A 17472-nucleotide genomic window follows, 5' to 3' on the forward strand; every position below is an offset into this window, starting at 1 on the left:
TTAATTTCATGGGCATAAGCTCGCTGCCACACTTAGCTGCTGTGAAATGAGTTCTTTGATCTGACTCAATACTGAGCAGAATGCCATGAGGGTGGATAAGGATTTCTGTGAGTTCATAGATGGTTGATGCTGGCGAAAGCTTTAAGAGCAGGAAATGCAAATCCATACTCAGAAGATGCATCTATTGCAGTGCAAATGAATTTCTGCCCACTCTATGATGGTCAGTATAATCAACCCACTACCAGTCAGCCGACTGGCCCCCTCCTGGGGAATGGAGGCATCAACCTGGTTATTGGCTGAGTTTTAATGAAGGTTTCTGCTACTGGTAGATTAGGCTGTCAGCTGAGGCATTAGCCAGATCAGCCTTGGTAAGGAGAAATCCAGCCTGCTGAGCCCCTGCATAGTCTCCATCCCACACAATGACTTTTCTTCATGGGCCCACTGGCAAGCACTGGGACGTCTAGCAAAAGAGGCTAACTGACACCCACAGAGCATGTCATTTCACCCACCTGATTATTAGGAGCCTCGTGTGTAGTAAATGCTGTGGTGAACATTTACATGGGCCACAGATGTCTTCACTGTCTGTGCCCAACTAGAGAAGATTCAGAATATAAAATAAGAAAAAAGAAAATAGAAAAGGAAGATCCAGGCAATGAGGTGATGATGAAATATGGTAAGTTCAGTTTGGGGTACACCAAGTTTGAGATTCCTGTGTTTTCAGGTAGAAGGGGGTGCTTCTGGAACTCAAGAGAGACCCTGGGATATACAAATTTGTCTGCCAGCGCTGTAGAGGCAATAGCGGAAACCACAGGTGGGGATGAAAAGATTCAGGGACAGTGTTAAGTTTGAAGAGTGCAAGGACAGAACTCTGCAGAACATCCAGGGTGCGCTGTCAAAGAGAAGCACTTGTTGGAGACTGAAAAGGAGAGGCCAAGTGAAGAAGACCTGGGGAGATGGCAGTACCACAAGGCAGAGGAGAAAATGTTTCTAAAACCGGGAGTAATCAACAATTATTATATATTAAGGAGAGATTAAAAAAAGATACAGGCAGTAAAATTCCATCTGATTTGGCAAATAGATCATTGATATCAGTAAGAAAATAGTTTCAGGCGAGTGGTGGGAGCAGAAGATAGGTTCACAAATGAATACAAGGCAAGGAAGCCAAGTTAGAGAATGCTGCTCATTCATTCAAAATAATAAGCTACAGAATGAAGTAGAAAAGAGCTCTATATAGCATTTCTATATTAGCATTTAAAGGGGGACATAGAATTTTGAGGAGTCTTTCAGATGAGAAAGCTTGAACATCTTACAAAATGTAAGGGAAAGCACTTCTATGCAAAGGGAGGTTGCAGGGCAAGAAGAAAGGTGATTTTATGAGTAAGCAATATCCCAGAAGAAGGATGGGGTCTAACTCAATCTCTAAGACCAAAGGGGTTGGGGTAGGAATGGGAGGGGGGGAAAGAGAGGTGAATTTGTAGAGGTAGAGAAGGAAGTTGAGCTAGTTCACTTCCTCCATCTTAATTTTCAGATTACAAAGCAAAATCTTCTGACGATAGCAAAGTCTGAGTTGGTGGAACAGGACTGAAGAAAAATTACAATTTTGAAAGAGCAGTAATGGGAAAAGGAGAGGGAAAACAAGAGAAGTCTAATCTGATTGCTCAAATTTCATTTCCTTCTTGAAGTCTTCTCTGTTCCCCTGAGAATAAATACAATATGAATAATGCATCTCTTTAGCAATTAAAGTTAGAAGCTTCTTTTTAAACTCCCTATTCTATAGCTCTTGTTACATGGCACTTGTCATTTTCTGCTATACAGTTATTTCATCCTTTCACATGTGTTTCAAGAATTGATTTGTAATTCTTGAAAAAAGAATTCTGTTTCTTTGTAATCTCTCCTAGCATCTACTAAAGTGGGTAGGTATTAACACAGTGTTTCAGTAACTATCCCTGTACAACAAACCATCCCAAACATACTGAGGTAAAAATAACAATTTTTTTCACATTATTATCTCTCACGGTTCTGGGAGTGAACGGGAACTGGGTGGCTGTCACTTGTGGGTCTCTCCCACTGTTGCCATCAGGAAACATCTGGAGGCTCTCTCCCCCATGTGTCTGGAAGTTGATGTTGGCTAGTGGCTGGGACCTTGCCAGGGTAATAGCCAAAATAAACATACCTGGCTTCTCCAAGTGGCTTGGGTTTCCTCAGGGCACGGTGGCTAGGTTCCAAGAGATGTATCCTGAGAAGGAGCCAGGCAGATGCTGTATCACCTTTTATGGCCTAGCCTTGAAGTCACACAGTATTATTCCGCCACATTCTATTTATTAGAATTAAGTCACTAAGGCCAGCCTGTATTCAGGGAAGGGGAATTTAGACTCACACTCCTGATGACAGTCGTGTCAAAGAAACTGCAGACACTACATACAGTAAGTGCTAATTAGATGCCCACTAAACATTTTGAAAAAGCCTCAGAAGGAAAAGAAAATGAGAACGAGAGTGGTCTATAGCATTAAAAGGTCTAATAGAGTCAAGAATAATGCTAAAGAGTGGATAACCAACAAGGACCTACTGTATAGCACAGGGAAATCTGCTCAATATTATGTAACAACCTAAATGGGAAAAGAATTTGAAAAAGAATAGATACGTGTATATGTATAACTGAATCACTTTGCTGTACACCTGAAACTAACAGAACATTGTTCATCAACTGTACTCCAATATAAAATAAAAAGTTAAGAAAAAGAATAATGCTAAAGAGTCAATTAACCCATAAAATATGCTACCCATGGCTGTTTGTTTTACAAGTGAGTATTTGCAATCTTTTACAACCTCCTTTTTAAGAGATAAAATTGAGTTAGTTAGTACAAGGTGTAGATCAGTGCCTCTCCTACTTTCACGTGCATGTGAATTCCCTGGGGATCTTGTACAATGCAGATTCTGGTTCAGTAGGTCTAGGGTGGGGCCTGACATTCTGCATTTCTAGCGAGCTCCAGGGTGATGCTGCAGCTCCACAGACCACACATTGAATAGCAAGTTAGTAGAAAGTAGTAGTAAGGGTGACTGCCTGGCTCCTGTGATCTCTCCCTTCTCTGGGAGGGACCCTACTAGACAGGAGTTTGCCACCAGAGGTCCTTATGTGCTTACAGGAAGGAGCTTGACTCTCTGGCCAGGTGAACCCTTGATGCCAACAGGTTAATCAGTTCTTCCCCAAGACTTTCAGAACTGGAAATAAAGGAAAAATGGAACTTTTCCCTCTCTTGTGATGAAGCACAGGATATCAGGCTCTGGAGTCACCAGTCATGTGAGAAAGCCAGTAAGAAAGCCAAAAGGAGACATGCAGAGAAGAATATCCAGGTGCCATGCCAGTCCCTAGTGAGGCTCACACCAGACCCCCTTGCTGCAAGTTTGTAAGATATCCTAATATTCTCCAGCAAATTCCTTTTTTGGCCTAAATTTTTTCTAGTTGGTTTTCTATCATTTGAAACTTTAAAAGTTCTAACTAACACGGTTGCGGGGAGAGGAGGAGGTCTTCTCCTGGAAATGCAGTACCCAATGTGACAGAGAAATAAAGAGAAATTCAGACAGGGTAATTATCCAGACATCTGGGGCCTGGGGTGAGGCTAGACTGCTCAATAATCATGCTATATTTGTTTCCAAGAGAGTGGATAAGCCACAGAGAGAAGATAATAAAAACCTAAGGCTGAGGGAAGGTGGAGAAAAGCCTCAGCCTATCTAAAATGGAAAAACCGAAAAGAGAGGCAAGAGAACCTGTGGATTGAAACTGTTGCGACAGCGTTGAAAGTGAAAAGAAACTGTTACCTCAAAATGACATCCGCTGAAAACCAAAGGGGACAGGACAGCCCAGGAGCACCAAGGCCAATAGTTCTTTAAAGAGTGACCTGAGTGGAGGTTAAAAACAAGAGCTAGGTAGAGCCCTGCCCAGCAAAGAACAAAAGGTTGAACCTCTCCCATGTGCCATTGTATGATGTGCTTTACATTTATGACTTTATTTAATGACCCCGAAGAAAGTGACCTACATTGCTACCGCCAGCTGTCCCTGAGATTCTAGCAGTCAGAGCTGGTACTTCCATCATGAGAAGAGGGTCATATCATATGAGCCCAGTAAACTCTGGGTATATACATCGGGCACATCTGAAAGTCCTCTCAAGTCTCTGAGGCTGCAAGCAGGCCAAGTGAAACGAGAATGACAGTGACCACCTTCCCAAGTGTGGAGTAAATGAATTTTTAATAATGAGTTTCTTGGTCACACCTTCATCTGTATCAATCCTGTTATTCAAGGGTCTACTCAGTTAAATTATAACAGATATTTCATAGCACATTTCTGAAACAGTAAAATTTTGCACTAAAAGGAAAAAGACCGGTTATTACTAAGGTGTATTGTCCATGAACTGAAAGACTTTCATATTTACGCATCAGGTACCTAAGCAGGTAAATGTACTCAGGCAGGAAATGTGACAGTGAAGTAATGGGGCTGATTCCAGAAAGTGAAATGGAGACTGATCTCATGTTACAGACATACCTTGTGGTATGTTTATAAAATGTTTCTGTCATAAGTTAAAACAGTATATCTGCTATAGATGAATTTAATTTTGGTAAAAATCAATGAAAAAAAGTTCTATGTTAATGCAACATTTATTGTAAACTTCCAGAAACACATAAGTCAAAATTTCAAATTATGATTCCCACAGTAACAGTAACTCTGCTGTACAACATACATAAGGGAAGAAATGTTATCAACATATACCACAGTAGAAAATACTCAGTAAGCAGAAACAAGCTGAGTTATGCTTGCTGTGGGAATCATCATTTTCAACTAGCTGAGGATATATAAAAATTGAAACCATACATGTATGCATTGTTTTTTGTACTTAATTCCAATTTTTCTTGATCCAATTTAATCAGCTTTGCTTCTAAACTACATTTCCCTTTCATAAACTGTAAATGAATGTCTTTCATAATTTTAAAATCCACATCATTTGGTTTCTTTTTCTCACGCAGGCTGCCTTTGCAGAACGGCATCAGTATGCCCTGTCCCTCCCCCAAAAGGTCAGGACATGTCTGCTGGGATCCATTTATCTATATTCCTTGTCTCCCTGAAGGGACAAGGAATATAGGAGACACTGCAGGGGAGGAGAAAAAGAATACTGAAGAGAATGGGAATCACACTGAGCAGCTTAGAAAGGTAAATAAGTGGGACCCTGGCACCATTAACTTCCCCACTGGTATCTTCCTAGGCAGAAAAAAGAAAAATAACACCACCAAATATTCACAATTTCCAAAGTGTGTAGTCATATCATTAGCTCATCTGATCCCCACGATAACACTGTTAGAAAGGCAAAAGGAAAACACCTTTCAGTTGTTCAGCTCTTTGTGACTCAAGGAAAATATATTTAAGGATGTGCTTTTATGTTATCATTTAAAGTCTGGGCCATTTAATTATACTTACGATATTACCCACTTAACATATGCAGAGGATTTACTTATTACTGAAGGCAGAATATACTTTATGTAAAAAGATTATGGTTATGAGCTAAACATTTAACATATTTAAAGATTTTTGCTTTAACTATATTATGAAAATTCAATAATGAAACAGAAAGAAATAATTGCCCTTTGAAATTTGTCTGGAATAAAATTAATACTGTATATTATACCCAGTATTACTTTTCCCAGTTTGGTTTTAACTAAGAAGGGCACCTTCTACAATCTCTGAAGAGGAATCCTTTTACTTTCCGGTAGTCTTTACCATCAGGGTATGTTTCATTATACTCAAACTAAATGACTTTGGCTCAAGAACAATCATATTTCCTTTACTACTCTAAGTAGCTCCCGGCCACCAGAGTGTCCATGACCTTATGTAAGTGTTTACATGGTTAACCTTTTTTTGTCTCTTAGCACTACTACAATCCAGCTATTCGAATTTAAGTTTTTCCCCCTTTCTATGTACAAAAAGATGCTTCTCCATATAATCAGATAAAAATTGTCCTTCTTCATTTATCTAGTGCAGCAATAAAAAGATCAATTAAAATGAAGATTCAGAGCTGGCAAAAAGCCTCAATGTCATTTGTTCTAATCTGAGAGATAACACAGTTAATCCCTTGCCTGTGAAAAGCATGACCATTTTGCATATAATTAAAGGGTAATATTTTAAGTGCTAAAAGGAAAACAGAGTCTAAGGACTATTAATTTTAAGAGGTTTTATTGTAGAGGAAGGGTTGTCTTCTGAATGTTTCCTACAATTACAAAACATATCTTCACAGTGAATAAAGATTAACATGAAGTTCCTGGATAAAACAGATAAAATACAAAAAAGTATCCCATGGGACATGAATACTCAACTTTCACTTTTTTTTTTACCACTTATATGTGAAAAAACAATATCTGGGGCTGACAGCAAAGCACAATCTCAATACCATTTCCAGTTACGAGATAGATACGAAGATGGCTGGCAAGATGAAAAAAATCAGTGATGGGGATATAAGCTCTTGCATCTTGTCAGAGACCAGAAAAGAGCTTACTGCCTTATGTGATACATCAGTCAGACACGAAGACAGGGCCACAAGCATGAATTTTTCCTACAGTCCATCCGTTTTATGGGATTGTCCCAGAAAAAGTGTAGATCCAGCCAGTGGGCAAGGTTTACCTTAAACAGAATGAAACAACATGTCTTTCAGCGTGGAAACAGAAGAGGAGGTGATCAATTCTAGAGGGTCACAGAATGCTTAGAAATGAAAAATGATTAGGTTTGTGTCTCTTGAGCAATCAGTATGTGAAATTCCCCAAGATCTTAAATTTTCCAGATAAACTGACAGTAAATAAGGTCCTGGAGACTGTCAGTACCACAGATTAAGAAACTGATTATTCATATCTACTTATCATTTTAGCTGCAGAATTCTAGGAATAGCTGACAAAATATTAACACATTAAAGAATGAACCAAAAGAAAATTTGGGGAACAAAGTAAGTGGTCTAATTATAGAAGAATATTAAATAAATTACTGTACATTCATAAAATGGATAGTGTGCAGCCATTCATGTTTTCTTGAAGAATATCCAAGGAGAGGGAAAGGGTTGACAACATACTGCGAAATGACAAGTAAGGTTATAAAATGGTATGTTCTATATGCTCTCTATTTTAGAAAAAAGTATGAAAAAGACTGGGAGAACATATACAAAAATACTAACAAAAGTTACCCTTGCTAGTGAGAATTTAATGTCTTCACATTTTTTTCTTTTCCAAATGAAAAGGGGATAAAACAAGGGGAAATTCTTATTTTCATAAAGAGTCAGTGAGTATATTCTGATCTCTTTGTCCCAATATTTTAATAATACAAAATGAAAAACTGAAATATATTTAGTGTCATTTAGCACTTGCATTAACAATTATTTTTGAGTTATAAAACCAATAGTTCTTTCACATTTAGCTTCCTTATACTTTCTGCCAAATCACACAAGAGCAATGTATTTTAAAAAATATATTGACATGAACTTTTATCCAAGGTTGTAGTCTTCCATGTAGTGTTCTTCATACATCATCGCATCTAGAAAATGAACTTCATATGCTTGATTCCATAAGTTTTGAAGAAAACCATGATAATGAGTGCCCACAATCCCAGAATAAAACCCCCAGGAGGATGCCAATCTTTCAGCTTTGGTTTCTGCAAAACAAGGATGACATTATAAATTTAACAACAGGTAAATAAGTCAACAATAGATAAAATAAATACTGATGGAAAATAGGAAATTCACAGGTTGTACTTTCAGGGGGAGTAATTTAGACAAATTAAATGTACTGTCAGCCTTCCCTATCTGCAGGTTCCACACACAGATTCAACCAAATGTGGAATGAAAATATTGGGAAAAAAAATTCCAGAAAGTTCCAAAAAGCAATTTTAAATTTGACACACACCAGAAACTATTTACACAGGACTTACATCATATTTACAACTATTTACATAGTGCTTACATTGTATTAGGTATTATAAGTAATCTAGAGATGATTTAAAGTGTCTAGGGAGGACGTCTTAGGCTATATGCGAACACTACACCATTTTATATAAGGGACTTGAGCATCCACGGACTTTGGTATCTGCAGGGGTCCTGGAACCAGTCCTGGAGGACTGTATTTGGATAGCAACAATGGTAAAGACTTGAAACAGGGTAAATAACTCAAAGTGGTTCTTACAAAGATCAGTTTCAAATGACATTTTGTTCCCTCAAAGGGGCCTTCCTTGACTACCCTATCCAATATCTCTTTTCACCCAAGTTATTCAGTAGCCTAACAGTCCTTTTTCAGTTTGAATTTATAGTCATTAGTTTGTTTTACTTGTCTCTCCTATTAGAGGATGACTCTCTATGAGGGTCATCTTGTTATAGTCCTAGCACCTACCTGCCACAGTGCCTGGCATATAGGAGACACTATATTATACCGAGTAAATTGGTGGAAAAACAATGCTACCTGATTCCATTTATTCAGATATTCAACAAATATTTGGGGGGGCCAGTGAGTTTGGTCATATTACTCCCTTGAGGTAGAATGCTCCTTATTCTATTCTTCCTATTCAAAGCTCACTAACTCAGAGTTTCCCTGGTGGTGCAGTGGTTGAGAGTCCGCCTGCTGATGCAGGGGATGCGGGTTCGTGCCCCGGTCTGGGAGGATCCCACATGCTGCGGAGCGGCTGGGCCCGTGAGCCATGGCCGCTGAGCTTGTGCGTCCGGAGCCTGTGCTCCGCAACGGGAGAGGCCGCAACGGTGAGAGACCCGCGTACCGCAAAAAAAAAAAAAAAAAAAAAAAAAGGCTCACTAACTCAAATGCCAACTCCTCCAGATTTTCCTGAATGATAAATTCTTTTCTTTGAATCTGTAGCCCCTTCTACTTTTACTCCTATCTACTATTATAGTTACCTTTATCATTTATCTCCCTGCAAACTTCCAGGGACAAGGTCTGGCTGAGTCCATTTTACATGCCCTTCTCCACTCCTTACCCTTCAACATCCAGCCAAGTGTCTTGTGTGTTTCTTTGCCCAGCAAAGAAAGGCACACCAGTCTTCCCCATTTAGTTGTCATTTCAACAGCTACATTATGATCCTGAAACTGAAGGTCCGTGACTACGATCTCTTTATGAGTTCTACTTCCTGAATTACTAGCCAAGATTGTAAGGATAGTTATAAGAATCCTATTTTAGAATAGACTAAAGTGAAAAGAAACTGTAATCTGAAATTTGCTTTAGTCACCATGTAAACTAGATCCCAGAAAGGCTCATAAATCTCTTAGAGGTTTCCACATCTTATACTTTGGTTTTTCCCCTACATAACCAGGACACCTAATGCTCTTCACTCAATCCTCAGATCATCACATGGAAAGGAAGGAAGGAGGGAGGGAGGGAGGCTGTTATCATTTCTTGTCAGGATTACTGAAATAGTTTCCTAACTAGTTTCTCTTCCTCCAAGGTTCCCTATTTTCCATCTGTCAACCATAGTGCTGCTAGACACATCTTTCCAAAATACAAATATATATCTGTATAATATATATTTGCCATATATAATGTATGCATTTAGGTATTGTTTGCCTTGAGCATATATTACTTTTGTTATTTAAGAAATTAAATAAATAATTTACAAACCAAGGCATGTTGTGGTGTGGTTCAAAGAGCATGGGATTTAGCATCAACTGCCTTGGATTCAAAGTTTAGTTTTAATGCTTAAAGCCTGCCAAGCCACTACTCCACTCTGAATTTCTGAATCTGTAAAATTAGGGCATAGTAACACATACTCCTAGGAATGAATAAATGCATAGTTACTGCAATGATGTAGTTTTGAAAACGTATCCTATAATTACACATTCCTACCTAGAAAAGTAATAATATGAAACTCAAAGTACTTTTTAGATGACTTTCATTTGTGTTTGCCAGTTATGAGGAACAATGTTTGAAAAAAAATATGATTTTTAAAATTTTAATTTGTATAACTTTCATCAATTCAAAATTAACTTATCAAACTAACAGAAGAGAAATCCACCTTAATATTTTCATCTGGATCAATAATGCTAGAGTTTTAGGAGTTTTTAATCAAATGCTTAATATGAACTGAACTGACAATGTTGTTTACAGTGGTTACATTCCACTCTCACTGCCATGTCTACTCTCACCCTCCACCACTCATTCCAGAAAACTCCCCAAACACCCCAAGGATTAAGCCCAATGTTTCCTCATGTTACTTTCTACTCAAGTCTACAATGGCTTCTGATCATGTGTGATGATGATGATGACAAAAGTACCTTCCCTCTAGTATCTTACAAGATGATAAGCTCAGTGGTTCTCAAACCATTTCAGATGGTTTATAAGCTCTTGGAACGTTGTGCAACATTGTGAAAAATCTTAATTCCAGTGGAAAATCTATAATAATTAATATAAAACATAGTTATATTAAAGATAGGTAATGTAAGTATCACAAACATGTGACATGAAAAAACAAGTGAGTGAACTAAACATGATTAACTATTGCTCAGTTTTTGTCCTGTTTATTTTCTACTAGTCAAACATTGGTAGTTCATACCATTACGTCTTAAACTTAGCAGCCAGAAATAGTTGCCAGAGATAAGACAACTATAGCTTCTTTAGAAGATGTGTTATTCCAAAAACTGTTTCAGAGAATTCTGGAGGCATTGCTTCCTGATTCTTTAGCCAAACATGTCCCACATTTAGACCACCGATGCCCAGGAGAGGACAAGAGAGAAAAGCAAAGTGCTAGAGCTGTGGTTTGCCAACAGCAAACTTTGAAAGCAATAATGGAGGACTAGGAAGTATATGTTATTACTCCAAAATTATTATGGAGTGATGTATTTATTCATATTACAACACTGTACAAGCTAACAAAAGTAGCAAACCTCACCCTTTAAAAAACTATTATTTGAGGTTGCTATATTTTTTATTGGATATTCATTACATATATTTGATTAACAAAAAATGGAAAATGAATGATTAATTACAGTTTGGACTCTTAGCTTAGCATGGCATCCACGTAGAACCCTGCCAGTGCAGCTTCTGCCATCTTCTCAGGAAAGGCACAGAAAAAGGCACAGAAAGAGACAAGAGTTCACTCTACCAAAATTAATTTAACCTCTGATAAGAACCCTCAATTTCACTATCTGTAAGTCCAGAAACCAGGTCTAGAAACAAATTAATGGTGGCCCAGTTTTCTGAATAGTACACAGGGTACAAAGGATTGCTTTGCTCTGTGAAATACAGTAATTCTGTCAGCTGAGAAAGGGACTTTAGTTCTCTCCCTTTTTCTGCCTGCTGTTTAAGAGAAACAGTGTTGCCGTAGTAGAGGATGGCTTTATGAGGCAGCCAAAGTAGTGCAACTCATTCCCAACTGACCAGTGGCACACTTCTTCCTACATCCATTTAAGTACAATTCCTAGTAAAGAGCATGTCAGAAGGTAGGGTTTACTGCATCTAAGAATGGTTTACTGGGCTTCCCTGGTGGCGCAGTGGTTGAGAGTCCGCCTGCCGATGCAGAGGACACAGGTTCACGCCCCGATCCGGGAAGATCCCACGTGCCGCGGAGCGGCTAGGCCCGTGAGCCATGGCCGCTGAGCCTGCGCGTCCGGAGCCTGTGCTACGCAATGGGAGAGGCCACAACAGTGAGAGAGCCGCATACCGCAAAAAAAAAAAAAAAAAAAAAGAATGGTTTACTGCATCTAAGAAGGCTCAATATCCAAATGAAAATCTCTACAAAGAAGGGAAAATACAGGAAAAATTCTTTTAATAACATATGTTAAGAAATATGGTTTTTCCACATACGTCACCTTTTTAAACTGTCCAAAAACCAGGCATACATAGCATGGTAGCAGATGATCCTAGTTTAGTTTAGCAAAACCACATCTGATGACTGGCTGCCAGTCACTGGGGAATATCTAACAACTATCCTTCAGATGAGGATCTGAAAAGGCATTCAAATCTAAGTAGACAGTGAGAAACGTCCACATGCTCTGTTGGCAAATACTAACAGAACTCTAAGAAAAAGGGAAAAAAACATGGTGAGGTCCATGAGTAAAAATACTCCCACACATGAAGAAGAAATATCCTGAAGACACAGAGAACATATCTCTGAATAGATTTAATAAAGAACAAAAAGATAATTTTAGAAAAATTTTATTTGACATGGACTTGAATAAAAATGCACAAGAAGCCAAAACCAAATGAATAGTATAAGAGAAAAATAATACAAGATACAAGGACAATAGGTTGAGATAAAAAGGGCACTGATACAATTTGTAACAGCAAAATTAAAATCTATATTGACGACAAAGATAGTGTCCGAAGCACATCTCTGAGTCCTTCATTCACCAAACTGTGGTAGACTGATGGCAAAAAAAATGGTCCCAATTCCCCATACTTCCCTGTGTCCATACCCTTTGGAATATGTTGCTTTATGGCAGCTCTCATCAACAGGTAGACTCTATGTCCTTCTTCTGTGAATCAGCTGGCCTTGTGACTTCTTCTGGCCAACAGAACGGAACAAAAGCAACAGTGTCCTAATTCCAACGCTAGCCTCAAGAGGCTTTCTTTGCCTGCTTCTGCTCTCCCTTAGACCTCTGCTACCACCATGAGAAAAAACCTAGGCAAGGATTCTGGAGGTACAGACACCATACGGAGAAGAACTCAAGTCTTCCAGTCAGCAACTAGCCAACTTCCAGAAGCAGAATCACCTAACCACCCCAAGGTTGACCACAGACTCATGAGGGAGCCCAGCTAAGAATAGAATTGCCTAGCTAAACTCAGCCTAAATCACCAACCTTCAGAATTATGAGCCAAATAAATGGTTGATGCTCTAAGCTACTAAGTTTTGGAGTAGTTTGTTATCCATCAAAAGCTATGGAATACATCCACTGAGGTGACAATCAATATAGAAGGAAAAACCCTGATCCTTTATTATCATAAGAAAATAAAGTTTCCATCTACATACTTGTAGCTTCAGGTTTCTGCAACAATGGTATATATAAAAACAGTATGAAGGGCAGCTAAGCAACTCCTTGTTGACCATGAACTTGGTTGAAGTGAGGGAGGTCTGTCAAGATAATCCCCTTGGGTCCTCCTAGAATAAGAAATCCAGCCCCATTCACTCATCTGGGCTAAATTTCACAAAGTAATGACTTCAACAAACACCTGTCACACCTGAACAGTATGTACAGCCAGACTCTGAAGAAGTCATGCTATAGTGTCTTCTAGAGGTAAATTTTGTGAATGTTCTTTGCTACCCATCCCTCACTTTAAGGGAGCTGCAGTTATGCTCACTTCTAGCTCTCTCTTGTAGTCTTCTTGGAAAGAGGCTGACTCCACTTGCCACCATGCTAGGAATTGCTCCTGAGGAGACAAAGTGGGGGAATCTAGAGGCTAACTCACCTCGCTTCTCTCTAGCCTTCCCCCTCCAAACTACAATCTCTTTTTTTTTTTTTTACCGTTTTATTTATTTTTTAATTTATTTTAAATTTATTTTTGGCTGCGTTGGGTCTTCATTGCTGTGCACACGCTTTCTCTAGTTGCGGCGAGTGGGGGCTACTCTTCCTTGAGGTGCGCAGACTTCTCATTGTGGTGGCTTCTTTTGTTGTGGAGCACGGGCTCCAGGCATGCAGGCTTCAGTAGCTGTGGAGCGTGGGCTCAGTAGTTGTGCCTCGCGGGCTCTAGAGCACAGGCTCAGTAGTTGTGGTGCACGGGCTTAGTTGCTCCGCGGCATGTGGTATCTTCCCAGACCAGGGCTCGAACCCGTGTCCCCTGCATTGGCAGGCAGATTCCTAACCACTGCACCACCAGGTACGTCCCTGAAATCTCTATCTCAAGTCCAGTTCCTTTCCTTTTGAAGTTAGTTAGCAATTAGTATTAATCAGATGTTGCCCCCCAACCCAACCCTCTGCTAGAGAAATGAATACCTCCCAGAGTCTTGATGTATCTTACACATGGTAAATTTGCAAAGCAACTAATCTAACCTAGGATAACTAAAGATGATTTGTTTTTAACTATAATTTTATTTTCAATAGAAAGTTGACCACTGGTTTTTTTTGTAACAAAAATACCCACTATTAATATTTTTAGTTAATATCACTCTAATTTCAGCCAATCCAGATATAACTTCGTGGAAGAAGTAAATTTTCATATTTTCAGATTTTATAATTAGATACAAACTCTACAAATCAACTCAGAATTATTGAGAATAAAGAGTTCAGATTTAAGATAAATATAAAAAAAAATACCCTTCCAATGTGCCAGTAAAAATGAATCGGGGGCTTCCCTGGTGGCGCAGTGGTTGAGAGTCCGCCTGCCGATGCAGGGGACACGGGTTCGTGCCCCGGTCTGGGAAGATCCCACATGCCATGGAGCAGCTGGGCCCGTGAGCCATGGCTGCTGAGCCTGTGCATCTGGAGCCTGTGCTCCGCAACGGGAGAGGCCACAACAGTGAGAGGCCCGCGTACCGCAAAAAAAAAAAACCAACAAAAAAACACAAACAAAAAATGAATCGGAAAACAGAATAGAAAAAAACTTCATTCACAATAGCAGTAAAAAACATGAAATATCCAGGAATACCCAGAGCACAAGATGTATGGTAAAAATCTGTATTACTCTATAGAGGGGTAAACAGTCCCGAATATCAAAAAGGATATGATAAAGCTAATCTATAATGCTGTTCTGATGCAAAATAGAAAAGATCAATGAAACAGAACAGAGAGTTGGCAATCAGCCCAGTATCCACGAATTTGGTATATTATAAAAGAACTATCACAAATCAATGGGCAAGGAAATATTCTTACTGGTGCTCTAACAATGGATTAACATTAAAAAAAAATCAGTTTTGTTTCTAACCCAACACTATAAATCAAAATACACTTCACATGGTTAAGAATTAGATGTAAAAATATTAGATGTAAAAAAAATGTTTTAATTACTTTTGTAAACTGGCACCCAGGGATCCATCACAATGGTAGCTACTTTAATGGTACCAGTGGAGAGCAGTTACAAAGGAGCTCATTGTGGAGAGCAGAACACATGAGTCAAAGGGCCTGCAAGCTAAGGGACTATCAGGTGGGTGGCTACTCAGGAAGGACTTCTTGGATGAGCTGGCCCTTGAACAAGGTGTCATAGCTGAATTGATGGAGAGGAGGAGACAACACCCAAACAGTGGCACATGGAGCAAAGTCACGGTTATGAGAAAAGCCAGGCAGTGGGAAAAGAGCGATGCTCCAGCCTAGTTAGCAGGAGGAAGATGAAAGAAGGAGATCTGCATCTGCTTTGTTCACTGCCAAACCCCCTGGCGCTTAGGGAACCCTGATGAAAGAAATGATGCAGTTTGGGAATAGCAAGCATCAGGGCCGAGAGGTTCACTCTGTGAATGTCCAGTTGCATGCTGGGATTTGAGACAATGAGATGCCTCTGGGAGTTTACCCAGCAACCGCCCACAGGTGAATATGGTAAAAGGAGATCAAATGTAGGAGAATCTACACAGTAAAGGGATTTATAAGTCTAAAAGCAATAAATGGAAATAAAAAGAAAAGGTGGAGAGATTTTTAAAAGAACTTTTTGAAAGATCTGTATTTTACAAAGTGTATAAATCAAATTAAAAGGCAAATACATGGGAAAATATGACAGAAAGGGGAATAAATTCAGTACTTGAAGATCTCCCAAAAATCAGTAAGAAAAGACACATGGATATATCAACAAATGTTACAGGGAAATGGAAATTCTCACAAAATAATAATTACAGATGGCTAATCAACACTTGAAAAAATGCAATTTTTTGATCATAAAAACAAGTTAAAAGTAATATATTAACTATTTCTTCCTCTTTTTAAAACTAAACTAGTAAATGTTAATAAGGATGGTCAACTTTTCAGGGAAAGTAATCTATTTACATGTTCAGAAGTCTTTAAAATGTTCATATTTTTTCATTCCTAGAATCTGTTACAGTCCTAGCTAGGATCTATAGTAAGGAATTCAGAAATGCTGACAAAGGTTTTGCACAAAGATTTTCTTATCACTGTTATTTACATAATAAAAACAGGAAACCATATAATGAGAAATACTGTACATCCACATAATTAGTCATCAAAAATGTTTTCAATTTTAATGATTTGTAAAGATGCTTATACTGTAATAATAAGAAAATAAAAGATGCAAATTGAGTATGAAATATGATCTTTATTTCTATAACAATATTCAAAGAAAGGAAATTGCTAAAGTCTGAATAATGTTTCTCTGGGGGAAGGAGGATTAGAGGTAGTTTCAAACTCTTCTCTATACTTATCTATACTTTTGAAGATATTTTGTACAGTGGACATGTATTTCTTTAATTATTTTTATGGGGTAAGGGGAATATAGAGGAAAAACTTTTATTAAAAGAGTACACCTAGAAGAATCTTCATATATTCATCTTTTACAAATTAGGAGATGTTCTGCAATGATACCGTTTAGTACTTGATATCCTACTTTAAGAAAAAGTAATGTGAATAGCATGACAGCAACATAATATAATAAAATGCTTTTTCAGTATGTATTTAATGATATTCCTAGAGAATAACAATACTGCCAGTTTTAAAACAACTATAGGTAATATTTTAGGCATTCTACAATGATTTTACTTAAAATCAAATAAAATATTGGTATAATTACTGCATTTTGTAGTACAGCTGCATTTGAGGTAAGTTCATATTAAAGTATAGCTTATAATTTCATTTGTGTCCATATTAGAGCTTCTCATAAAATGACTAATTTTATGTAGTTAAGGTACTCTACTGACTGATATTAAATACACTCTTCTTTTTTTCTTAAACTTTCACAATAATAGCTATAATACAGAGGTGAAAAGTATACATAAAACACTGTAATGTGTCATGAGCAAACACTTAAAAGCTTAAGGGCTACCTATTATTGAAATGCCTAATATTTCAAATTAAAAAGACAGGTAGCTTAGCAACACTACACTGCCAATTGTGAACAGTGTTCGGTCTCCCCTTTCATGTTGCTAGGAGAACACTACCATAGAACTTCAAAATAATTAACAGAGAATAGATCTAAGTATTAAAATTATGTAAAAAGAAAAAACTGAGGATTTTAAAAATTGTACATGTTTATTGGGAAGCAAATGGAAATTTTACAAGGTTTCAATGAGATTCTCTTCTTAAAATATAATGAGCGTATCAGATCAGTTAAATTATTTAAGGAAAGAACAAAAAAAACAATCTACTGAGGTGACAATTACTTTAGAAAGTAATTTATTTGTCTTCAACTATTTGATCAGTTGTAGTTTATTAGTATTTCCAGTCTATCCACATCCTCTCTACAAAATATAACTTGTAGTCTTCAAAGTATACTAATAGTATAAATCAAACTGTGGTCAGCAGAATTCTAAGACAGCCCCCAAGATTCCCTCCCCCTGGTGTACATATCCTGTATAATTCCTTCCCT

At 38.1% G+C, this 17472-nt stretch overlaps 1 protein-coding gene across 1 annotated transcript in view; it reads right to left on the minus strand.

Annotated features, from left to right (window-relative positions):
• Nucleotides 1-7558: 7558 nt before the first annotated feature.
• Nucleotides 7559-17472, minus strand: part of PIGK (phosphatidylinositol glycan anchor biosynthesis class K) — a gene marked incomplete at both ends in the record, with an annotated part of 145814 nt that continues 135900 nt past the window's right edge. The window contains one exon of the mRNA XM_079697661.1: nucleotides 7559-7675. Within this exon, the coding sequence (XP_079553787.1) occupies nucleotides 7559-7675 (117 nt within the window). The remainder of the gene's footprint in view (nucleotides 7676-17472) is intronic.

The sequence above is a fragment of the Hyperoodon ampullatus genome, assembly GCF_949752795.1.
Source record: "Hyperoodon ampullatus genome assembly, chromosome: 2".
Taxonomy (NCBI): domain Eukaryota; kingdom Metazoa; phylum Chordata; class Mammalia; order Artiodactyla; family Ziphiidae; genus Hyperoodon; species Hyperoodon ampullatus.